The following is a 26,003-nucleotide window of genomic DNA, read 5'->3' as shown; positions in this document are numbered from 1 at the left end:
TCTGGAAGAGTAGACAGTGCTCTTAACCATCTCTGCAGCCTGGAAACTTTTTTTTTTTTTTTAAAGCAGGTTTGGGGTGTGGGAGATGGCTCAGGCAGAGACAGGACTTCCTGCTCTTTCGGAGGACCCAGGTCCTGTCCCCAGCGCAGACAGGTATAGCAGTGTAACCTCCTATCATTCCAGGCTGACCCCTCTTCTGTCTTCTGAGGGCACTGAGTGAATGTGGTACACAGACAAACTAGCTAGCAAAGCAGTCATACTCATTATAAGATAAAAATAAATATCTTAAAAAAGCCCGTATATTTTGATAGCTATATTGTAGGGCATTCTTCTATTGAGAAACTTGGATTTTTAAAAAAAATTGCTATTTTTATTTTTTTTAGATATCTATTTATTTTATTTCATAAACACTTTGCCTTCATGTATGTATGTGCCCCATGTGCAGGCCTAATGTCCAAGCAGCTCAGAAGCAAGAAGAGGGCATCAAATCTCTTGAAACTGGTATTAATGCTTGGGAACCTCCATGTGGATGCTGGGACTCAAACCTGGATCCTCAGAGACACCAACAAATGTTCTTAACCTTGGAGTCATTTTTTTTTCCAGGCCTGTCGTTCTCCTTTCCTTTTCCTTTTTAAATTAGATTGATTTATTTAATTTTATGCGTGAGTGCTTTACTGGCGTGTTTGCACCTGTACCACATGCATGCCTGGTTCTTACGGAGGCCAGAAGAGGGCATCGTGTCCCGTGAAACTGGAGTTACAGGTCGTTGGAGAACCATCCAATGGATGCTGGGAATTGAGCCTGGAGTCTCTGTAGGAACTAGTGTGCTCTTAGATGCTGAGTTATCTCTTCAGTGTAGAGTGGGTTAGTTGGGGTATTCTTTCTTGGAGTAGGGCATTCAATACAGGGTTTCTCCGTGTATCCCTGCCTGTCCTTGGACTCACTATGTAGACCAGGCTAGCCTCAGACTTGGAGATCTGACTGCCTCTGCCTCCCGAGTGTGAGCCAGCAGGCTTGGCTTCTATGACTGCTTTGAATGTTTGCGGTTGTAGACTCCTCCCACGACTTCTGACTCCTCCCACGACTTCTGCAGACTTCCTGCCGTCAAGCCTCCTTAAGGAAGAACTGGCTGCTGCCCTGCGCGGAGAGCTTCCTGTTTCTGAAGGAGAAAGCAGACGCTAGAAAGCCACCAGTGGAATTTTGGTGCCAGAGACTCAGATAGATGGAGAAAAGATAAGACAGGCAAAAATTCAGGCTTCCTCACCTTTGGGATCACAGGAATACATCTCAAGCGATGTGGTCCGAGGACTCATCCTCTGCACACACACACACACACCCCTGCCAGATGTCTAGACTTTGAAAGGCAAGGGAAGGCATGATTTTATTAAACTCAGTCCTGGAACTTTGAAATCAAATTGGCCACCCAGAATATCCTCACATGCACAGGAAGGAGGGTAATTTCTGTTCGCAGGGTAGAACAGAAAGCCCATCTTAAATTAGCAAGTTACCAACATGCAGGCTGCTGCGGCCCTGTTTCCAGTTTCGGGCTGCAGGGTGGGGTGGGTGTCTGGCTGTGCTCTCCTGATTTGTAGCTTCCAGCACAGCTGCAGAAATCAGCGGCTTTGTCTCAGGCCTGGAAGGGCGTGTGAAGAAGCTAGTCCTCCACAGCCTTCCTAGCCTCTGTGATACAGAGCAAAAAGACAGCTTCAACTTCAAAGTCCGACAAGGTCAGAATTTCTACTCAGGAAATGCCAGGGGCTCGGTTTTAAGAACACTTGTGTGTGTGTGGGGGGGTCCACAGTGAGTGTGGGGAAGCAGAGAGCTGGAGAGATGGCTCAGCAGTTAAGATCAGTGGCTGCTCTTCCAGAAGTCCTGAGTTCAATTCCCAGCAACCACATGGTGGCTCACAACCATCTGTATTGATATCTGGCGCCCTCATGTGGCATGAAGGGGTAAATGCAGATAGAGCACTCATACATAAAATAAATAAATAAAAAAAAAGAACCCTTGTAGTTCTCCTAGAAAATACCAGTTTAATTCTCAGCTTCCAATTTGGGCAGTTCCCAAGAACCTGACACACTCTTCTGGTCACCTATACACACAGAGATACATATACACAAATAATCTTATGAAAGATTTATTTCTTTGCTTGTTTATTCATTATATATGAGTATACTGTAGCTGTCTTCAGACACACCAGAACAGGGCATCAGATCCCATTACAGATGGTTGTGAGCTACCACGTGGGTGCTGGGAATCAAACCCAGGCCCTCTGGAAGATCTTACCCACTGAGCTCTCTCTCTAGTTCTGCCCCTTTTATAATAAAAATCTTCAAAACAACAAAACCCTCAGCTGCACTCATACCAGAATTTAGGAGGCAAAGGCAGGCAGATATCTGTGAGTTCCAAGCCAGCCAGGACTGAATAATATGACCCTGTCCCACAATAGAACCAAAACTAACTTCAGCAAAGGACGCCTGGGTCTCCTTCCTCCTCAGAAGTAACACTGTCACCAAGGGCCAGGATTTGAAACACGGAGGACTGCCACTGAGCACTTACTTTATTAATTAAAAAAACTAAAAATTACATTTATCGGGCTGGAGAGATGACTCAGCGGTTAAGAGCACTGGCTGCTCTTCCAGAGGTCCTGAGTTCAATTCCCAGCAACCACATGGTGGCTCACAACCATCTGTAATGGGATCTGATGCCCTCTTCTGTCTGTTATGTCTGAAGACAGCAACAGTGTACTCATATAAAATATATAAAATAAATAAATCTTAAAAAAAAAAGAATTACATTTATCTAGAGGTTGGAGAGAGGATTCGGTGTTTAAGAGGACTTGCTGCTTTTGTAGAAGACTCAGGTTCTGTTACCATCACCCACATGGGGACTCATAATGTCCTATAATTTCAGTTCCAAGGGATCTGATTCCCTCTCAGACTTCCATGGGTTGCTGCACACCCCGGGTACACATAAATTCCCATAGACAAAACATACACATAAAACATTTAAAAATATTTTTTTTTATTATTTTTTGCATGTGGGATAGGTAGCGTGTTGAGGTTTGGTCTTTTGCTATGCATCCTAATGCTAAATACTGGTGCCCAAGGCCTGGTTGCTACACAAAGTGATGCTTTGTGACCTTGCTCCTTAATCTAAAACTATTGGTTGGATGAAGATGCAGACAGCCAATAGCTGGGCAGAAGAGAGAGGTAGGTAGAGTTTGGTTCCCAAGCTTGGGGTCTGAGGCAGGACTACAAGGTGGAGAGAGGAGAAGATGCCATGGGGTAAGAATCTTGAAAACATGGCTCTGAGGCTGCCAATTGGAGTTAAGAGCTGCCCAGATGGAACATGGCAAGTTATAACTCGGGGTTATTGACTGGGAAGTAGATACTAATGGTTTAGAGGGTAGGTATCTGCCCAAGTGTAGCGCTTTAAAGGTTTATTATAAATATAAAGGTTGTATGTCTTTTATCTGGGAATTGAATGACCAAAGGCAGGGTAGAAAGCCCAGATTGAGATGAAATATTTACTACAACAGTAGCATGCATGAGAAAAGGAAGTGGAGGCGGAGCTGGAGGGGGCAGAGCTGGAAGGGGCAGGAGCAAGAGGGAGGGGTAGGAGCAAGAGGGAGGGGTAGGAGCAAGAGGGAGGGGTAGGAGCAAGAGGGAGGGGTAGGAGCAAGAGGGAGGGGCGCTTTTGGGATGGCGATGACTCAGTAGTCCAGGGAATCAACTGTTCTTCCAGAAAACTTGGGTTCAGTTCTCAGCATCCACAGTTGACTCACAGTTGTTTGTAGCTCTAATCCCAGGAGATTGGACGCCCTCGTCTGGCCTCCACTGGCACCACGGTGCACAGACATACATGCGGGCAACTTGATAAACACTCGGTGTTGGCACGCACCTTAATCCCAGCACTCAGGAGGCAGAGGCAGGCAGATCTCGGAGTTTCAAGCCAGCCTGGTCTACAGAATGAGTTTCAGGGCATGCAGAGAAACCCTGTCTTGAAAAGAAAAAACCAATCAAACAGACAAACTAACTAAAACCCCACCTAAACACAAAATAAAGATCAAATAACTGAGTTAAAATTTAAAACAACAAAAAGGTTTAAAAGTAAAAGAAATGGACTCTTTTTAAAATTCGAGACAGACTCACTTAGGTCAGACTGTCCCCTGACTCCCTATGTAATAGGGTGATCCCTCCTCCAAAGTGGAAGTCCTGTGATTACAGCTATGTGCCACCACTGCCAGTAGAGCTGACAGTTCTAGGGACTTTGGACACGGTCATCCAGACCTACAGAGCCCCAGATTTCCTGGGGCAGTGCCAGCAGCTGGAGAGGCGGCTGGATGGGTTCAGATCCAAGTCTCTTGCTGAGCCTGTTTTCTTGTCTGTGAACCGGAGTGACACTAAATTATCGCATCAGCAGCGGGTGGCACCTGAGCGTGAGACAACTTCCAGAAACCGGAACAAGGCTGTCTCTGCCCTCTGGGAGCTGCCATTTTAATGGAGATAATCAATTAGTCAGTAGAAGACAGACTCGCGGTTAGGGGTGTGGTTCAGTTGGAGGAGCCCGGAGGGCCTGGGTTCAGTTCCCTGTCCCCCACCAGCCGTGAGTGGTGGTGAACAATTGAAGTTTCAGCTCGTGGGAGGTGGAGGTTCAGAAATTCAAAGGGGGCTAACACAAACACACATTCACAGGCAGTCAGGAAAATTCACACAGGCAAAGAAGACGGGATGGAGGGAATACTGCTGTATGTGGGAAGTGACCGTTGAGCCGAGGCGGGACTGGGAGGAAGAGCGTTTTAGGCAGAAGACGATGCTTGTGTGCCCTGATGAGGCTTGTGTGACCCTCGGGCTGACTCCTACAAGAAGGGGTTGTGCTATGATCCCTGTGGCCTGGCTGCCTAGCACTTGGGACCCAGAGAAAAAGGTTAAGTAAGTCAGAGAGAAACTGCGGCTCCTGGCCAAGCCAGATAACCCTGCAGGACCTGTGGGGGAACATCTGCTTCCCTTGGTTACAAATGTGTATCCTGCCAGAGTGCCCAAGGTGCCGGGCATCTGGTGATTTTCCACTCCTTGGAGGAGCAAGCAGAGCTGCTGGATGGGCGGGTAGCCATAAGCTCTCCTTCCTGCTTCCTTAGGCCTGGTCACCCAAGGTCACCCAGGGCATCCTAGCAAAGCCTAGTGTGTGCACTTGGCCAAAACCATCACAAAAGGCAGACCAGATATGCTACCCAGCTCAGTGCCTGGTTTAGAAGATCCAAAACACAAATTCTCACTTAAACTTCACAACCCACCTGTTAAACAGGAACAATCTTTTTTTTTTTTTTTTCCTTTTCTTTTCCTTTTTCAAGACAGGGTTTCTCTGTGTAGCCCTGGATGTCCTGGAACGTGCTCTGTAAACCAGTCTGGTTCAAACTCACAGAATCTGCCTGCCCAGTACTGGGATTAGTGATGTACACCACCACTTCCCAGCCACGATGGCTTTATAACCTTGATCCCCATGATACAACTTATTATTGCCCATGTCCTTTTCTGGGTGAGGGGTGAAGAGGCTCTGAGATTACCCTGAGTCTTTATGAGTTCTGCTTTTATCATTGAAAAAGGGCTACCATTCTCGGGGAGGGGGCTTCTGTAGTTATGTAAGTCTGATATTGGTACAAGAGTCTCCAAGTTGGAAACTCTCTTAGTCAGGGTTTGTATTCCTGTACACAACATGACCAAGAAGCAAGTTGGGGAGGAAAGGGTTTATTCAGCTTACACTTCCACATCGCTGTTCATCACCAAAGGAAGTCAGGACAGGAACTCAGGACAGGAACTCACACAGGACAGGAACTTGGAGGCAGGAGCTGATGCAGAGGTCATGGAGGGATGTTACTTACTGGCTTGCTTCCCCTGGTTTGCTCAGCTTGCTTTCTTATAAAACCCAGGTCGACCACAATGGGCTGGGCCCTCCCCCCTTGATCACTAATTGAGAAAATGCTTTATAGCTGGATCTCATGGAGGCCTTTCCTCAAGGGAGGCTCCTTTCTCTGTGATTGCTCCAGCTTGTGTCAAGTTGACACACAACCAGCAAACACAGAAACCTTCAGTAAAGCTGTTGCTGCATTCTGCAGGAGGCTGGCTTTTCTTCCAGGTGAAGGAGAAGGTCTCAATGTTCTAAAGTAATACTTAATTCGGTTTCTTCATGGGGGGGTGGCACACTTCACAGCAGGAGTCAGAGGACAGCCAGGAGGAATCACTTTTCTCTTTCCACCTTTACCTGGGTTCTAAGAATCAAGCTCAGGTTGTCAGCAGGCCAGCCAGTCACCTTTGCCCTCTGAGCCAAGGCTCAGGGTTGTTCTGAAGACTCTTCGGATAGGGCTTCCACAGGTGATCAAGGTTAACTGTAGAAACTCAGCTGATTATAAAACTCCTTCCCAGCCATACCTGAGTTTGATAGCTGGATACTGTTTGACTGAGCTGACATACAAAAGTAAAGTTTAGACAGGGTTGTGTGGCCTCAGGCAGGCTCCTTTGCCTCCCTGAGCCTTACTTTTCCAGCTGCCTAGTTCTGGGGCAGCGCTCACTGAAGCTTGTCAGGATTAAGTAAGATGACATTATTCAAGTTCCTCCTAGCTCCTGTCACTTAGAGGAGGGGGACTGGTGGCAAAGAGTGATAGAGAACTTTCTAGTCTCGTTAGACTAGACTGCTGCCTGAGAAGAGCTGCATTGCATTGTCCATCCCCTTTATAAAAGAGGTTCAGAATTTGTAGTTTGTCAGCATGTCAGCGTGGTGGGTGCCAGGAGAAGACTGCCTTTTGGGGACCTTCAGAGAGTCCTTTCTCAATTGTTCCTAATATTGAATCTTGGAGCAAGACTCCTAGTTTACCCATGACTTCCAGAAAGGAAGCCCATTCAGGTGTGAGCAGACAAACCCTTGGTGAGGCCTCCATGCCATATAAATGGCAAATCTCCATGCACTTGGCGACGGATGTTTTACAGAGGGAGTGTTAGTAGCCAAGACGCTCGCATGCCCAGAACAGGCAGACAGCAGTGTGCTCAGCTTTCATATATGAAACTATATACCCTCTCACATGTCTAGGTTCCAGGGAAGGTTGTCCTGGAGACATTTCTCCTGGTACCTTACCCACTAGGTCCCCAGTATGTCATTTTCTGCTTCTGGAGACCAGCCTTCCTGAGACCTGAGACCTGAGACCAGAGCTCAGGCTGGCCCTGGGTCAGCTACCTAATTCCAGGTGAGACAGAGATTTAGCCATGAATGTTATCAGCCACCTTAATAAAACAGGGGTGGGGGTGGGGACATTGTTTTATGTTGAATAGACTTGTAGCCAGGAAAAAAAAAAAACACTGCCTTTTTTTTTTTTTTTTTTTGAGACAGTGTCTTATGTAGCCTTGGTTGCTCTAGACTGGGATAGCCTCAAACTCAACTGCCTCTGCCTCCTGGGAGCTGGGATTAAAGGTGTGTGCCACACAGATCCATTGTGGGTGCTCCTCCTCTCACCCTATTCACTTCTTAAAGCCCCTCCCCCAACACCATACTTGGTTGTTTCCTCTTATACCATGGGAATTTCAAGATCCCTTCAAACGATAGCAGAGACAAAGACAAAAGTCTGTGCTTTTCAGTGGGGGCGGGGGATGGTTCAGAACCCCCATAGAGACTTGTAAGAATGTGCCTCTGTGACCCCAGTGCTAGGCAGAGGCAGAGACAGGCAGATCCCAGGGGCTCACGGGCCAGCCAACCTAGCCGAAAGGTGAACTCCAGGCTCCTTGAGAGACCTTGTCTCAAAAACTAAGGTTGGACAAGCAATAGAGGAAGAGCCTGGAAGCTGACCTCTGACCTCTGCATAAGCCTCTTGACACACACAGAGATGGTCAGTAAGCGAGGCTTGAAGGTGATGCTATCTGTCTTCTTCTTGTGGGCTTCTCTCCATCTCTGGCTTCTCCTCCCTTTCTGGCTCCTTCTGTTTCTTGGCTTCTCTTAAAGGCAGAAACTGTGTTTCCTTTACCCTGTTCCTCGCTCACTCAGTCCCTGGTCCTAAGAAGCCATCACTAAATTCTTCTTCTTCAGATTTATTTATTATGTATACAGTGTTCTGCCTGCATGTGTGCCTGCAGGCCAGAAGAGGGCACCAGATCCCATTACAGATGGTTGTGAGCCACCATGTGGTTGTGGGAATAGAACTCAGGACTTCTGGGAGAGCAGACAGTGCTCTTAACCTTTGAGACATCTCTCCAGCCACGCTAAATAGTTCTTAAATCCCTAACAGGTACTTGGTTCTACTGGTAGACTTGCTGTGTTCTACAATAGAAACCCACCAGCCAACAGATAAAAGGGACAGGAGCCATGCTAGAATGGCAGGCTACCACCCCTCCAGGGCAACCACTGTCTTTTCACTTACTTTAGCAAGTAACTCCCTCTTCCAGGGAGCTTTTCTCTGATGATTGGCAGCAGTGACCCCTGTGTCCCATCAAAGCAGGAACTAGATACTGTTCCCCCATACACACCTTCCTTCTGTGTGGTCTATCGAACCCTGGGCAGCTTACATACTGAGCAATTGTCCTGCCACTGAAGCACACCTGAACCTCCATGTTGTGTTTCAAACGCTCAGCTACTCATCTCTCTGTCTGTTCTTCCTAAGAGTAGGCGTGGGGTGGGGGAGTCTGGCACATATGGTTTGTAGGAGGGTCATGCCCTGTTTCTGGAAACCCAGTCATTGACTTCCACACTGATGGCTTCTGACACTCTCTTTTCCTCTCCCCACCCCATCTCCCACAAACATACACACACACACACACACACACACATACATACAGACAGAAATATACAGAGAGAGACACACACACACATACACAGACACACACACACATACACAGACACACACAGACATACACAGACACACACAGATACACACACACACATATAGAGAGACAGACACAGAAATATACACACACGGAAACACAAACAGACAGACAGGCAGACACACACCCCTAGTATCAGCCTTGAGGTGTCATGCCTCAGGAACCAACCACCTTGGCTTTGGAGATAGGCTTTCCCACTGGAACCTGGGGTGCAAAGCCTTGGTGTGGGCAGGCTGGCTACTGAGCCAGCAAATCTGTCTGTCTGCCTCCTCAGCACCCCCACATCTGTGCTTGTGGCTTCTGGGGCTTGAACTCAGGTCCCCTGCCAGAACACTCCGGGCCATCTCTCCAACCCGGTCTTGCTCTCTTGGAGCATTCGTGGTATCTGGATACAGTTTGCCCCACAGTCCAGCCATCCTTGAGCAAGTCAGGATCAGGGAATGGAGAACTCTGAGTGTTCTCTGGGTCTCCAATGGAAGCTAGGCCTTTGGCCTGGTTATTGCTAAGTATAGCCTGGCAGATCTCTCCACTCACGTTCAACTCAGGGGCCTTTTGCTTCGGTGTCCTAACCTTAATCTTCCCCTTGATAAGTAAGCTCTCTGGGCTTCATTATAATTAACCACTTTCCTTCCCCCAGTTCTGCCAAAACTGAGACAGCTAATTAATTTCTGGCCAAGTGCCATCCCTCTTAAGTGGTGGGCAGGGACACAGCTCCCAGTCCTTGCTGCCTGGTAGGCTTGTTTCATCCTTTGGGAGAGCAATCACGCATTGTCTGCAAATAGAGGGAGCTCCAGCTGGACCCCCAGGCTGCTGTCATTGGCTTTGTGGACTCCTTTCTGTTCCCTCACAGTGCACCCAGCCCCTGGGGTCACTGCTGTGACACAGCCTCAGAGCCTTCATTTGTTAAGCAAACGGGTTGAACTTGACTCCTGAGAGAATGTTAGAGCGATGACTAGAAATTCCAGTTTAGAATCCCAGGAGACCTATGTAAGGCCTGCTAGTCAGTTTCACCTTCACACCCCTCAACCTTCTCCGCATGTAAACCGGGGGTGACGATGCTCCTCTCTCGTGTGGTTATGCTGGTTCATTGTGAGGATGAATGCCTGCATCCCCAGCATCCACAGGTGGCTGGCCCGTGGTGCTGCACCTTCAGTCCCAGCTGAGGCAGGCAGATCTCTGAATCCAAGGCCCGCCTGCTCTACAGAGTGAATTCCAGGACAGCCAGGGCTACACAGAGAAAGCCTGTCTGGAAGAACCAAGGCAAACCACACCAAACCAAACAAAGAGTCTGCATGTGAGACACACAGCCAGCTGGCTTTCCTTTCTGAATTAATAGTCTATATGCATGGGCCTATCTCACAGTACCCTGGAAGACTACAAGGTCAAGGGTAACCTGGGCTACAGTGTGAAAACCCAGTTTCAGGCAGCAGTAACAACATCCCTGTGCCTGTTTAAAAAAATGCAAAAATAAATAAATAAAACAACAAAAAATAAACAAAAACTCAAAACCAAAGAAGCTTCCAGAATTTCTTTTTTCAGAGGCTAGAGGCTTAAACTCAAGGTGTGGTCAGGCTCTGAGAAGAAGCCTTCCTTTGCTGAGGCTTGGGCATTCCTCACCACCCTGGGCCTCTGTTCTCACAAGGCAAGCACATTCTTTTATTTCCTCCCATTCATCTCTTACGTGTGCACCCTCTCTTCGACTTACAAGAAGAGAGGCAGGGAGTGGCTCAGTTGGCGAAGGGACTCACTGCTAAACCTGATGACATTAAGTCCTTGGGACCAAAAGATGGAAGGAGAAAATTCACTCTTAAAAGCACTCTGACCTCCGTGCACATAATATGGCATGCACCGCCCCCACCCCCACCCCCAATAAATAAATAATCATAAAGAGAAAAACCAGGGGGCTGGAGAGACCGCTCGATGGTAGGTCCTGGGTTCAATCCCAAACTCACAAACACACACACAAAACTTTACACAGGGATTGAACTTGGACAGGAGATGTAGCTCAGAGCTTTTCTGCTGGTGTGCCCAAGTCTCAATATCAGTGGTTGGGGGGAGGGGCTCGCCCTAACCTGTGGTCATTGTTTCCCCATAAGGACACATTGTCAGGTCTCACGTGTTGACGTGGGATCCCGGGCATGGTGTTCAACCTACACATCTCAACCTATACCCTGAGGCTTCTCTCCACCAGAAAGTTAGGGAAGCATGGGGGGGTATTTCACAGTGGGGTGACAGTGGCTGTTACAGTCTGCCATTTGTGGCACTACCCTGGGCTGCTCAATGAGCAGACCCGAGAGCCTGTGGGAATTGACCAGGTAGACACCTGAGAGCCTCAGCTGGAGTTCTGGACAAGATGGTGGGTTTCCAATGAGCCGTAGCTTCCTGGCTCGGAGAAGGGGAAAGCTAGAAGCCTCCCAAAAGTCAGGAGACTGATTCTGTTTGGCTTTGTGCAGCTTCTCCACACCTCACTTCCGTCCTCTGTAAGGCGGAAATGGAAGTAGGTGTAGACTGACCTTCCTGAGATCAGAACCTTCCAGTCAGAAGGTCAGACACCCTGCATCCCATAGCTGCCTGAGTTCTGAAATCCCAAGTTCAGAGTCAAGGTGCCAACAAGAGCTATATTCCTCTTCCTCCAACCCCATCCACCGGGAAGGAGCTTTCCTCGCCTTTTCTTTGGGAAAAGGTTTCTGGAATCTCGGAGTCAGAAGGAATGTTCAGAGTGGGGAGTACCAATGTTCCAGACAATTCCAGTCCAGGAACAGGGGCTTCCAGCTCGCGGAGGCTCCAGGCATTCCTGAGCTGTGTCTACGTCTCTCTCCCATCACTGTTTCACATGGCCTCCTCCTCCTCCCTGCATCTCATGGGAGGACACTTGAAGTTTGGTCCGAGCCTTATAATTCCAGTACTCACACCTCAGTGTCCTCTCTGTCTGTAAATGCGCTTTCCCCAATAACCTCACATTCACAAGGGGAACACTCCTGCAACGAATGTGAGGACTGAGGCAGGGTCCACCTCGGTGGACTTGAACCCAAGACTTAAGCATGCCAGGCAAACGCTCTACCAGCCTACACCTTTCTGAGACAGGGTCTCACTAGGCAGCCTCACTCTGGCCTTGAACTCATGACCTTCTTGTTTCAGCTTTTAAGCGTTGGGTTACAGGTCTGTACTGCCAGGCATGGACCACTGTCTATTTTTTATATGTTCCTGAGCTCAGTTTTCCTTTTTATACCTTTACATAAATGGTGGCAAGAGAGATGGCTCAGCAGTTAAGAGCACTGGCTGCTCTTCCAGAGGACCCAGGTTCTATTCTAATACCCACACAGTACCTCACAAATATCTGTAACTAGTTCTGGAAATGTGACAGCATTTTCTTGGACTGTTCGGGTACCAGGCCCACAGTAGTACACAGACATACATGCAGGCAAAAAACACTCATACATATAAAAAAATAGAAGAATATAGGCCAGAGACTCTCAATAATGACAATTATCCATCTAATATTTACTCTCTGACCCTGTGCAGAAAAGGTTTGGTGACCTATGGACTGTAAAGCAACCATCAAAAATTACATTAATTCAGATACGAATACAGAAAAATGGCCAGAGCATTTTGCTAAGAGAGCATGACAGTCTTTGAGCCTGCTCCCTTTCCGGGATCATGGCATCTGTGTGTTGGCACAACACCCACCATGACGGTCTGCAGTACTGACGCTGGCTTTAATCCTTCCTCCGCTCTGGGTTTGAACATTCTCCAGAAAGTAGCTGTTGCATTTCAGAGTTGAGAAGGCATTTAGGAGGAATATTCATTGTAAACACTTCAGCGATCTACAGTGGGTTTGGTTGGGGAACCAAAGATACTTTTTTGTGTGTGTGCAGGCTGAGGCCACCATGTTCCGTTTGCACCGTGAGGTCCTACAAGGTCGGCTGGGCTGGCGCTGCTGCTGTCAATTTTAGGTCTCACGCCCCTGTTTTGGAGAAAAACAACATCATTACCACCTCCGTTTAGTTAAAATCAAATTAGCTCCTTTGGATAAATGAGGGAAGATTTCTCTCACCACCTGCAGGGCTGATTCATTTCAGACCAGGGCAAAGAGGATCAGGCCCAGCATCCTTTTAGTGAGCTGGGTAGGGCCTAGAGGAGGGAAGAGAGAAGAATGCCCTGGTTTGAGCTCTTTGGCCTGTGGCTCCTTACTTCTGAAGATTAGTGTGCCTTGGTACCCTCTACTGGTGCCCCTCAATGAATACAATGTGCCCCTCCACCTGTTCTTACCCAGACTCCTGGGAGTGGGAGAGATGAGGTCACAGTCCCTTCCTGATGTGGAAGACAGACACCTTTACATCCGTTCATCACACAGACGTGCCCTGGGTGTCTGCTCTGTGCTTGGTTCTGCTGTTGGCGCCAGGCTTTTAGGAGAAGGAGACAAATGCCATCCTCGCTTTTCAGGAGTGTGTGAGGGACACACACAGCCCACGGGGGCGGGGGCAGGAGGAGCTAAAGCCCAGAGTCCAGAGGAAATGCCAGCTTTCAGGGTAGACCACTTGGATCTCACCACGACTCTCCCTGACTGTGATCTCGACAAGTTCATTACCGCACTTGATAAATTGAGGTCTGTAATTGCTATCTGCCCCATGGAGAGCTGTGGAGATTAAATGGTGTATAATGGCTAGTCTGTGTGTCTGCGCACAGTAAATGTCCAATAGATGTTTATTATCCGTGGAAACAAACTGAAGCCAGAGGCACTCTGACTGTCCGGAAAGCCTAGACAGAGGTGAGCGGTTTTGTTATGAGGGGGCTTTCTCCATCTTGCCCCCTGGGCCTGTCACTATGACTGTGACATTATTAATAAGTCTGGTCATACTTGAGCGATGAGCAGAGAGTCTCCTGATTACCCAGAGGGACTTGGAATGTGTAAAAACCAGCTGAGTGCTATGGCCTCCTGTCAGGACCCATCACTAGGGCAGGGAGAGACCAGGTGACAGACTGAACAATAGGGGACAAGAATGGAGCTCTGGGGCAGTGGCTCTGGGAGCTGTGGAGATCTGAGTCTGAATCCCCTCACTGTCTCCTCAGCCACACGCCTCTGAGATCAGTAGAAAGAGAATTTCCTTTCTCCCTCCACCTACCCCCCTCGATCCTTTAGACAGGGTTTTACTCCGTAGCCGAGGCTGGCCTTGAAGTCTTGGCAATCCTCCTGCTTCAATTATCCAAGGGTTGGAACTGCCAACCCAGTAGAATGGTATCAACCCAAAGTTGTGGTGTGGATAAGCAGAGATAATGCTTTTGGCATATCGCCTGGCTCACGAAAGATACTCCAAGAACTTTAATTTATTTTGAGACAAGGTCTTGCTAATGTAGCCTTGGCTCACCTGGATCAGATTGCTATCAAATTCATTGAGATCTACCTGCTTCTCCATCGGAAATGCTAGGATCAAAGGCACGCACTACCATGGCCCAGTTGCTCCGAGAATATTGCTTCAAGAAAGTGCTAGGCATGGTGGCACACGCTTTTAATAGTAGCACTCAGGAAGCAGAGGCAGATGGATCTTTGAGTTCAAGGCCAGCCTGGTCTACATACAAACAACAACAACAACAAAAACCACCACCACCACCAACAAAAAAGACAGTAAATAAACAACGAAATAGGCAGACTAGTTCCAAGAATACCTTGTACAAAGGAGGGAAAGTTTTGATCATCTCTGGGCTCCCAGGAGCAGGCGTTCTGAATTTGCCTGGGGAGCAAATCCCTTAGATTTAGTGTATGCGAGGGAAGGTTTCAGCTGAGGAAACCCCATTCCCAGAGCCCGGGACTTTACGCCATGGTCCTGCTTATGCCGCTGAGCGGATTCCTTCACAGAGCACACCCGATCTCTGTCCAAGGAAGATAAACGAAGTGGTACCCAACCTCCAGAATCAGGGCTGGTCTGATAGTAGACCTAGTGAGTTTTGGGCTCAGAAGAGAAGTTTCTAGCAGTTTCTCCCCTCTGCCGGCTGTGCGAACTTTTGCTCATCAGGATCCCGGCTGCAGGGCTGGGGGAGGGGCTTCTGGGGCCCTCTCATTTTCCGCTTGGGTGTTTGTTTTCCTTTCTGTGTTGGTTGACTCTGGGTCAAAGGGCCTCAAAGGGCCCTGATATCTTACAGATTGGAGGGATAATCACGAGCCCGTGCAGGGTGTGTAGGTGGGGGTGGGGCTGAGGGTCTCTCTGTTACCTCAGATGACGTCATCTTGCCTTGTGAGCCCCGCCCCTCGTTCTGCTCAGCTCATTGCACCTCTCTCTCTCTCAGCCACTTCGAACCTCCTAAAATGTGTGTTGACCTAGAGTAGAAAAAAAATGAAGCATAGAAGCGAGGCAACTTTTCCTGATCACACGTGTGGCTGGAAAGCGTATCAGGAGGGCAGTCTGGCAGTCTAGCGCCAGCACCTGGTGGCCACACCGCCCCCTCCTGTCTCGTATTGTCAACTGAAGTCTGTTTATCTACCTGGGTTTAAAAAGGAAAAAGATTTAATTTTCATTTCTGTGCAGATGCATACATGCTGCATGAGTGCAGTACCGGAAGAGGCCAGAAGAGGACGCCAGATCCCTTAGAGCTGGTGTTAGAATCAGCTTCGAGGCTTGGGGACTGGACTTGGATCTGGACCAGCTCCCCAGCCTTTTTCACGTGGTTTCACAGGTTCCGAGTCACCAATAGAAGAGTAATGAAAAATAAATAAAAGAAAAAATAAAAGGGAAAGCTGGATTATGATGACTCACACCTTTAGTCCCAGGCTCAGGAGGCAGAGACAGACGGATCTCTGTGAGTTCCCGGCCAATCTGGTCTACAGAGTGAGTTCCAGGAGAGCTAGGGCTACGTAGAGAAATATTACCTTGAAAAAAACAAAATTTAAAATCTATTTTTTTCCTTTAAGACAGGGTCTCATGTAGCCCAGGTTGGCTTCATCCTCACTATAGAGCAGAGGATGACCCTGAACTCCTGATCTTTCTGCCTCTAGCCCCAAAGTATGAGTATTAAAGTCCTTCCATGCCCAGCTCTAGAAACCGATGTTTGTGTTCTCAGCGTGAAAGCCCCTTATAGCGAATCTCTGAGACAAGTTGTCAGGACCCTCACGTGGATCCTCAGATACGCACGCTCAGCTCATTATTCAAGCCTTAAAGACTGAATTCAGTCACATCTCACATCTTTTTTAAAAAAAAAACACATTCCATCCAGATCTATCAACTGTTAACATTTTTTAAAAGATTTATTTATTCATTTAATGTATATATATATAAGTACACTGCCACTGTCTTCAGACACACCAGAAGAAGACATCGGATTCCATTACAGATGGTTGTGAGTCACCATGTGGTTGCTGGGAACTGAACTCAGGACCTCTGGAAGAGCAGTCAGTGCTCTTAACCACTGAGCCATCTCTCCAGCCTGCACATGTCACATCTTTAGTTGAAGGGATTCTCCAGGATAAAAGAGAAGCCAAGGTGGATAGAGCAGCCAAGATGGTGAAGTATGTTGACAAACGTGACGAGTGTCCTCAGAGTTTGGAGCTGACACTGGAACTACAAAACAAGAAGCTGTAGCTTTCAGAGAAGGAGGAAAGCATATGGAAAACAAGTCACAAGAGTCTAAGTACGTTTTACAAAGGGAACAGGACCTGGAGAGATGGCAAAGTGCAGTGTCACTGAATGTCACCAGACAGTCTCACCCGTTACCAGGTGGCTAAGCATAAATGGAAAATTCTAGGGGTCTTAGGGTGAGGGGCAGATTGCTTCGGTAATCAGAACTGGGTCTGTGCTGCCAGGCAGCTCATGAGGGGACCATGTGCTCAAAGTTCTGATGGGAAATTATTTCCGCCCATGATCATATTTACCGTCAAAGGCATCAGAAGTTAAAATAAAGACATTTTTAGAGAAGGTGATGAAAACTTTGCTCCTCTAAGCTTTCTCTCAGGAAGTGGCTACAGGATGTACCCCACCAAAATGAGGGGATAAACCCAGAGGCAGGGAGACTCTGAAGCCAAGAAACAAGGAAGGCTGTGCAGCTGGCCCGAGACAGCATCTGGCCTCAGATACAAATGGAAGAAGGAAGGGGGATCACTAGAAAATCAGAGGAACACATCAATAATGTGGCTAAATAGAAAAGCATTTTAGGGCTGGAGAGATGGCTCAGCGGTTAAGAGCACTGACTGCTCTTCCAGAGGTCCTGAGTTCAATTCCCAGTAACCACATGGTGGCTCACAACCATCTGAAATGGGATCTGATGCTCTCTTCTGGACGGTCTGAAGACAGCGACAGTGTACTCATGAATAAAACAAATCTAAAAAAAAAGAAAAAAGAAAAAAATTTAAAGGTCTGATGAAGGTGATTAGAGAGGGCATTTTGGAAGAGACAATGTCTGAACAGAGGCTTGGTTGAGTGAAGTGGGGGGTTGAGGGTGGCAGGAAGTCCTGAAGTCATGAGGGCTGGGCTTCACATGTTTAAGGAAGAGCAGAAAGACCAGATATGGTGAAGGACATTAGTAGGTTCGAAGAGCCCAGAGGTGGTCGGAGCCAACATAAGGAAGGTAGAAGGTGCTGTGGAGGGGTCCTGGGGGCTGGGAGAAGAATGAGTGTGTGGTGTGTCTTAGCTGGAGCACAGGGCACCGAAGAGGCCACCAGGGCAGGGTGTGGCTATGGAGGGCCAGAGAGCCCCTCCGCCCAACATGAAGCAGTCCCAGAAGCTTCAGCTCCTGCTCAGCAGCAGCCCAGCTCCCTCTTGGGATGGAAGGAGCTGTCACAAATCAAAATAGCAGGCAAAGAACAGCCTCGAATTGTTCCGTGTAAGAGCAGAGAAATTAGACAAGTCAGCTGTGGGCTTGAGACCGCCCTCCCACACAGCTGCAATCCACACCCCGCTGAAAACACGCTTCCCGAGACTCGAAATTCTGGCTCCAAGCAAAACTTTTGCTCCTAGTTATTTTGGGAAGGAGTGGGACAGATGCTGGTCTTGAAGGACAACGAGGGAGGACTTCTTCCTCTTCTTCCTCCTCTTCTTCTCAAGCAAACAAACAAACAAAAATTCAACAACAAAACCCCCAAACTTCTGATCCATACTGGAGGAAAACCTTAAAACAGTTTAATCATGGGAGCATGCATGCTTTTAATCCCAGCATTTGGGAGGCCGAGGTAGGTAGATCTCTGTGAGTTAGAGGTTAGCTTGGTCTACTTAGCGAGTTCTAGAGCAGCCAGGACTATGTAGAAGGATCTTTTCTCAAAAACAAAGAGTTCACTGTTATCTTTGGCAGTATGATGAACTGGCCAACAGGACTATCTCATAACCTTCTGTCCCACCCGCCCCGAAAAAAAAAAAAAGGAAATAGAGATCAAGGACTTCCTTCTCAATTTCATGAGGCATCTAGACTCCCGACTCCCACCCTTGATCTGCTGTGGTTTTTTTCCTGGGCTGGGAATCCAACCATGTGCTGTACTAGTAAACTGTACCCAAAGCACAGATATGCTAAATCTAAGTCTCTGGATTTGAGACTTTTAATTTCCATTTAGTGGGAAGAGACAGGGAAATGGAAGCTCAAAGAAACAGCACACCACAGTACAGAGGCAGGGAGAGAAGACAGGCTTTCTGTGTGTAGTCCCGGCCGTCTAGGAACTCACTCTGTGGACCAGGCTGGCCTCAAACTCAGAGATACACCTGCCTTTGTTTCCCTGGTGCTGGGATTAAAGGTGTGTGCCACCACAGCCCAGCTTCAATGCTGGTTTTTAAATTTTGTTTTATTGGGAGAGGGACTCGTATAGCCTAGGCTGTCCTTGAGCCATCTATGTAGCCAAGGCTAACCTTGAACTCTTAATCTTCCTATTACCACCTTTTTCCAAGTATTGGAACTACAAGTGTGCGTCGTCACACCCAAAGATTTATTTGTTTGTCTTTCCAAGAGAGGGTGTCAATATTGAAGCCCAGGCTCATGTCCAATGTGTAATGCTCCTGCCTCAGCTCCCTGGGTGCTAGGTTTATGATTATGGGTGCTCACTTTCCCTTCCACACCCTGCAGTTGGTCTCTGCCTTCAGAAAGTCACTTTCTCCACTCTTGGAACTCTCCCATTATAACCTGATCATTGCCTTTTTGGTTGGTTGGTTATTTGGTTGCTTTTTATTTAGATTTATTGTATTTTGTGTGTACAAGAGTTTGATCACCCGTATATTCATTACATGGATTCCTAGTGTCTGAGGAAGTAGTGAACTTCTATACAAGTGCTGAAAATCCAACCCAAGTCCTTATGCAAGAGAAACAAGCACTCTTAACGACTGAGCCAACTCTCCAGCCCTGTAAGCATCAGGCTTGTTTGCTTGTTTGTTTGAGACAGGGTTTCTCTGTGTAACAGCCCTGACTGTCCTGGAACTTGTCTTGTAGACCAGACTAGCCTCTTCTCTGGATTTTCCTACCCATGCAGGATGTGAGAAAGAACTTTACCTTGCCACAGTGTGACTGTGTTTTTATGACAAAGACTCTGCTTTGGGCTATTTGCCCCCATACCTCCCTGTGCTCAGCCCAGGCCCTGTATAGAAGGGATCACGCTATATGTGCTAGCCACACAAGCTGTGCTATGGATGTAGCACAGAGCATGGGGGATGCTGGGAGTGTTGGGGCAGTCTGGTTGCACAGTCCAGCCTGGTATCCGGGCTCATCCCCTGTGTGATTGTGAATGTGCCTCATCTTCTTCACGGCAGGGGACGGGAAGGGGAAGGAACCATGGCATTCACACAGGCGTGGGTCTAGTTATGTGGGGGTTTAGAGGCCTACATGGGGGCTGGAGAGATGGTTCAACGTTTAAAAGCACTGACTGCTCTTCCAGAGGTCTTGAGTTCAATTCCCAGCAACCACATGGTGGCTCACAACCATCTGTGATCAGGATTCAAATGCCCACTTTTGGTATGTGTCTGAAGATAGCTGCAGTGGACTCATATAAATAAAAATCTTTAAAAAATAAAAAGAGGTCTACATGGAACCAAATGTGACCAGAATCCAACCCTTGCACTACCGCAGAGGACACTTCAGAAGGCTTAAGGTCCCAGAAGAGATGACGAATCAAATTCCCCAAAGGCCAGGTAAATGGTCTAGCTCCCAACTTCATTCTGCATAGATGAAGTATAATCACCTGGGGCTGGTGAGAATGGAACCCAACAAGTTGTCTCTGACCTCTGCTGGGCAAGCCTTCTGGCAGCTCAACCACACAATGCCTTTGTCCTGAGTGCTACATAATCACTGGGCTCAGGGCTACATTCTATATAAATTATGTTCCCTGTCACTCTTATTTCTTTTTCTTTTTTTGGACAAGGTGTCATTATGTAGCCATTATGTAGCTAAGGCTGGCCTTAAACTCATGCCCTTCCTGCTTCTGCCTCCCTAGTACTGGGCTCCAGAGAGATCCTTCCATTTCAGGGATCCAATTTCATCCTTTTAACTTTGTTTTGTTCTTTTGAGAAAAGGCCTCATGTAGCCCAGGCTAGTCCTCAATTCCCAGTCTTCCTGGGTTACCCCTCTGAGTGCTGGGATTGCAGGCATGTGATTATACCACATTGGTCCTGCCCTTCATAGATTTCTGAGCCAGTCCCTTCACTCCCCCAGTTTAATGGAAACTGAAGTCGATGAGGTGGTAATTACCCTTGTTCTTCCTTCGAAGGTACACTAAGTTGAAGACTGCCACCAACATCTACATCTTCAATCTGGCCTTGGCTGACGCACTGGCCACAAGCACGCTGCCCTTCCAGAGCGCCAAGTACTTGATGGAAACATGGCCGTTCGGAGAGCTGCTGTGTAAGGCTGTGCTCTCTATTGACTACTACAACATGTTCACCAGCATCTTCACGCTCACGATGATGAGCGTGGACCGCTACATTGCCGTCTGCCATCCTGTCAAGGCCTTAGACTTCCGGACGCCGGCCAAGGCCAAGCTGATCAACATATGCATCTGGGTCTTGGCTTCAGGTGTTGGGGTCCCCATCATGGTCATGGCAGTGACCCAACCCCGGGGTAAGTGAGAGAGGGAGCTACAACATGGGTCTCTGACCACGGGAGGGCCCAGCTACCTGAGGGCCTCTGTGGATTTCCAAAGCATTTATTTGGGCAAGTGGGAGTGGTTGCCAGTGGTGGTGTGGTTTATAAGTCAATGAAAGGTCAGGGTTGGCCAGTGGGGGAAAATCAGCCACTGGGGGTGTGGGTGGTCGACTGTTGTGAGGGTGAATGATTGGTTGAAAGGTTGCTGGCCAAAGGGGATTTATAATAGGATTGTGAACTGGTCAGGACCCTGTAGATTACAGGGAGATGGATAGACAGCCAAGGTGTGATTATCGCTGACCAGTGAGCAGAAGAGGTTATAGGATCTGAAGACCCATCCCAAATTCCCCTTTATCCCACTTTGAAAACTACTGGAGGGGCTGGAGAGATGGTCCAGTGATTAAGAGCACTGGCTGCTCTTCCTGGGCATGTAATTATGTTGGCTGAGTGCTTACCCAGCATGCCTAGAGCCCTGGGATCAATCCGCAGCACTTTATAAATCAGGCGTGATCCTTGCAAGAGGATCGGGAGTTCGGGGCTAGCTTTACTTTGATAGTGAGTTTGAGGCTATGAAACATGAAACCATTCCTCAAAAACAAAGGAAGAAAAATAAGGAGGAAAAAAAAAAAAAAAACATTGACCAAATGAAAACGGCCTGAGGGGAGTGGCAGACACTTCACATTTCCTAGGGTATTTTTATTAGTCACTAAAGCTTTAATACCAAGCATCCTCAATGTCCAGGAGCTTAAAATAAAAGTTTATGTCTCGTTCTACTACAATCTATTAGGTAGCAGGGTGGTTTGAGGGCACCAGGCTCCTAGAGGAGGTGCCCGAATCATCCACGGTTGGCATCTGGCCAGCACATAAAAGAAGAAAAGAAGTTGGGAGAAATCATAACCACTTTTCAATGTTTATCCCTTCCTAGTGTCAACTGTTCACATGGCCCTACCTTGATGTAAAGAAGCATGGAAGGGTACCTATTTATTCTATAGTAACCAACCTGCAAGCCACACCACCTCATAGACAAGGCAGGGACTCTCTCTCTCTCTCTCTCTCTCTCTCTCTCTCTGTGTGTGTGTGTGTATGTGTGTGTGTGTGTGTGTGTGTATGTATGTGTGTCTGTCTGTCTCTGTCTATCTCTGTCTCTGCTTCTTTCTTTTTCTCCCCCCTCCTTTCTCTGAGGCTTGGTGTATTCATCTAGGAGACTGGGGCAGAAGGATCTTGAATTCAAGGACACTTTCTATTATATATCCAGACCTTATCAGAAAGAAGAAAACAGAATCAAGTCGGGTGGTTTAGTTCCAGCCCTCCCTGGCAAGCATTTGACTGAACTTGGCCTTGGACCAAAGGCTCCTGCCCTTAGGTCTCTCCTTTCTTTTGGCCCCTGGGTAGAAGTCTGTAGAGGTTTTATGGGAAGGGGAAGATGATTGGTAGGAGAGCTCTTAGACTCCTTGACCCTCAAGGGCAGAACCACAGGGCCATTATACAGCCTTTGAGCAACTGGTTTTGACTGAGCAGCAGGGTTCCCTAGCTCACTACCAGCCTTAAGTTTAGGAGTCATTAACTCCTGGGAACTGAGCCAAGTGGACCTCCTCCCTCCTCCCTCCTCCCTCTCTGAGCACCACCACTCATAAGCACACTTATCCTCCGTCATCCCCAGGGTCCTACTAGCATGAACTACCCTAGATGCTTTGTGGTTCTTCAGCCCCTTTCTCATGGCTCGAAGGCTGCAAGCCTACTGTGTGTCTCCTAGAGATCTTAAGCATCCCTGGGGCAGCTTCCAGCCTGCGTCAGAGCCCTGCCATAACCTCTGAGATGTTCATCTTGTCCAAGCCTGTTTTCTAGCACAGGAAGCTCCCCTTCCTTTGCCTACAGGGTTGGCTGTTGGGAAGGGCTTTGTTGTTATAGTTTACTTTTAGATATCATCTCAATATGTAATTTTGTCCAGCCTTACACCCGAGAGCCTCCTAGCTCAGTCTCCTGAATGGTGAGGTGTGTGCTACCTCACCTGGTACAAAGTTGTTCTTTATATCAGCTGCTGCCTGCCTGAGATGCAGGCCCTAGCACTGACCTCTAGGCTCCGATATTTATCTGCCCCCTTTTGCTCTGAGTTCATCAACCATCTGAGCCCCACTGAGCTACATACCTTATCCATCTGAGCCTATTTCACAATGGTCTTAAGAAATGTCCTTGGGGCAGGTAGGGCTGGCTAGATGGCTCAGAGGTGCTTGCCACCAAGCCCATCAGTTTTGAGTTTGATCCCTGGAATAGGAATGGTGGGAGGAGAGAATAGACAACTGTATATTGTCCTTTAACCTTCGCATGTATGAGGGTACACACACACACACACACACACACACACACACACACGGCAAATAAATCTAAATGTAACTAAAGAAAAGTGGATAGACTATTAGCCCTACCGTAAGGAAATTTAAAGACAGTGAGTAATTTGCCCAAGGTCATACCTGGGCTGGAGTCAGACTTCTTCCCCCTCTTCCTCCTCGTTCTCATCCTTGTCCTCATCTTTAGGATAGGATCCTATATAGCTTAGGCTAGCCTAGAAGTTAATGTAGTCCAAGATGACCTTGAACGTCTGCTCCTCATTGCCTCCATGTCCCGAGTGCTTCGGTTACATACATGTGCCATGTGGCCCAAGTTTATACGGTGCTGAGAATCGAACCGGGGCGCTCTAGCAACTGAATTATAGCGCTAGCCCTAACCCACCGTTTAAATCAGTCCTCAGTACCGAGCAACCCAATGGATCAATTCTGGGAATGAGTAGGGCATCTGTTGAGTTAACACACAGTGACTGCCATTACCAGACCACGATAAATCATTACCTCATTCATTTTGTAAATTCAGTTACGTCATTCACGGACGTAAAGGCTTACAAAGGACCTGGGAGTGGACACTGAAAGGGACCTCCCAGATTGAGGACCAATTCTGAGGTCTTTAAGCATAAGAAGGAATTCACCAAGTAAAGGGACATACTAGACACCAGAATCTCCTCCACCCACCTAGCCATTTTGAAAGGGGACAAGCATACAGTGCCCCTTAGGCACACAGACCTCTGACCCGTGTCTTTCCTTGTTTCTCCCCCGGACTCAGATGGAGCAGTGGTATGTATGCTCCAGTTCCCCAATCCCAGCTGGTACTGGGACACTGTGACCAAGATCTGCGTGTTCCTCTTCGCCTTCGTGGTGCCCATCCTCATCATCACGGTGTGCTACGGCCTCATGCTGCTGCGCCTGCGCAGCGTGCGTCTGCTGTCCGGCTCCAAGGAGAAGGACCGCAGCCTGCGGCGCATCACACGCATGGTGCTGGTTGTAGTGGGCGCCTTCGTGGTGTGCTGGGCGCCCATCCACATCTTCGTCATCGTCTGGACGCTGGTGGACATCAATCGGCGCGACCCATTTGTAGTGGCCGCGCTGCACCTGTGCATTGCGCTGGGCTACGCCAACAGCAGCCTCAACCCGGTTCTCTACGCCTTCCTGGACGAGAACTTCAAGCGCTGCTTCCGCCAGCTCTGTCGCACGCCCTGCGGCCGCCAAGAACCTGGCAGCCTCCGCCGTCCCCGGCAGGCCACCGCGCGTGAGCGTGTCACAGCCTGCACCCCCTCCGACGGCCCTGGCGGTGGCGCTGCCGCCTGACCTACCCGGCCCTCCCCTTAAATGCCCCTCCCAAGTAAAGGGATCCAGCGGCCACACCGAGCTCCCTGGGAAGCTGTGGCCACCATAGGGACATCTAGAATAGGGCCTAGGCGAGGGCCAGGCCTGAGGGATCAAAGGCTCTGGGTTGGAAGGGTGGGGGTGGGAGGGCAGAGCTGGTGACTCCAGATCCGAAACTAGACCCTTCAGTACGGCCTCTCCAATGGGACAGAACGTCTGTCTTGGGATAACATCGGGTTCTGGCCTTTTGAACACCCAGCTCCAGTCCAAGACCTGAGGATTCCAGCTCCAGGAACCAGGAGAGACAGTGATGGGGTCGAGGACTTGCTCTGGCTGAGAGGGGCATCTGTGTTATGGGGCGGAACCTCTCATTTTAGGGGAGATAAGGGGACAGGGCAGTCAGGCAAGGCAGCTTGTGGTTTGATTAAGTGATAAACGCCCCTTCCTCTGGGGGGGGGGTTGGGCGGGGGGATGGTCAACTTTGGAGAAGAGTTAAAAGTTCTCACCACATTCTTGATACCGGCCGAACTTGCTGAGGCTAAGTCCAACATGACTTCTCCGTAGAGAGGATACAAGCTCCGCTTGATGGGGCAGGCCAGTCATGCTGGAGGCTGAGTCTGGAAAGTTAAGGACCAGAGCAGCCTGGGCAACTTAGTGTCTCAAAATAAGATGTAGAGAGGACTAGGTCTGTAGCTCAGGGGTAGGGTGTTGGTGTGAGGTTCTGGGATCGATTAGACAAAACAAACAACCAAAAACACTTCCAAACCACAAAACCAAACCTCCAAACTAAGAAACTGTATGGATGTTTCTGAGTCTGCATCCCTGTGGGGCTGGGGACAGTGGGCAGAAGCAGAGGCTCCCTGCATACTGAACAAGGCCCCCAGAGACAAGTTCTAAAGGGATTCTTGAGGCTCAGGAAGGAGTAAGAAGGTTCCAGAGCTCGGAAACCAAGTAAGCCTTTGTGTCAGGCAGTGGACATAGAACTTGAGAGATGGCTCATTGGTTAAGGGCACGTGTCTCTCTTGCAGAGGACATAGATTAAATTCCCAGCACCCACATGGTGGCTCACAACTGTCTGTAACCATAATCCCAGTCAGTCGAATGCCTTCCAACCACTGTGGGCACCAGGTATGAACATGGTACACATACATACAAGCAAAACACTCATAGACATAAAATAATAAGTCTTCTTTGAAAAATGGCGGAACATGCCTTTCATCCCAGCACTTGGGAGGCAGAGGCCAGCCTGGTCTACATAGTGAGTTCCAGGATGGTCAGGGCTACATGGTGAGACCCTGTCTCAATAAAAGTGTGTGTTGTGGGGAGAGTAAATCGTGAGGCAGGGGGCCGAGGTGTCTGCTTACAGATCACATCCTGAAGCCTGAGCGTGGATACTTTTTGGAAGTCTTTCCTTCTCCCAGCATCTGACTGCCCA

The 26,003-nt window shown here is 48.4% G+C and overlaps 1 protein-coding gene across 1 annotated transcript in view; it reads left to right on the top strand.

The window, feature by feature from the left end:
• The window catches only part of OPRD1 (opioid receptor delta 1), a gene marked incomplete at both ends in the record, with an annotated part of 29,663 nt that extends 5,113 nt beyond the window's left edge, over window positions 1–24,550 (top strand). Inside the window, 2 exons of the mRNA XM_080921761.1 lie at window positions 20,524–20,873; window positions 24,009–24,550. Of these exons, the coding sequence (XP_080777887.1) occupies window positions 20,524–20,873; window positions 24,009–24,550 (892 nt within the window). The remainder of the gene's footprint in view (window positions 1–20,523; window positions 20,874–24,008) is intronic.
• Window positions 24,551–26,003: the final 1,453 nt, after the last annotated feature.

The sequence above is a fragment of the Micromys minutus genome (assembly GCF_963924665.1).
Source record: "Micromys minutus genome assembly, chromosome: 9".
NCBI classification, from domain to species: domain Eukaryota; kingdom Metazoa; phylum Chordata; class Mammalia; order Rodentia; family Muridae; genus Micromys; species Micromys minutus.
This window is presented reverse-complemented; position numbering and strand designations above follow the sequence as displayed.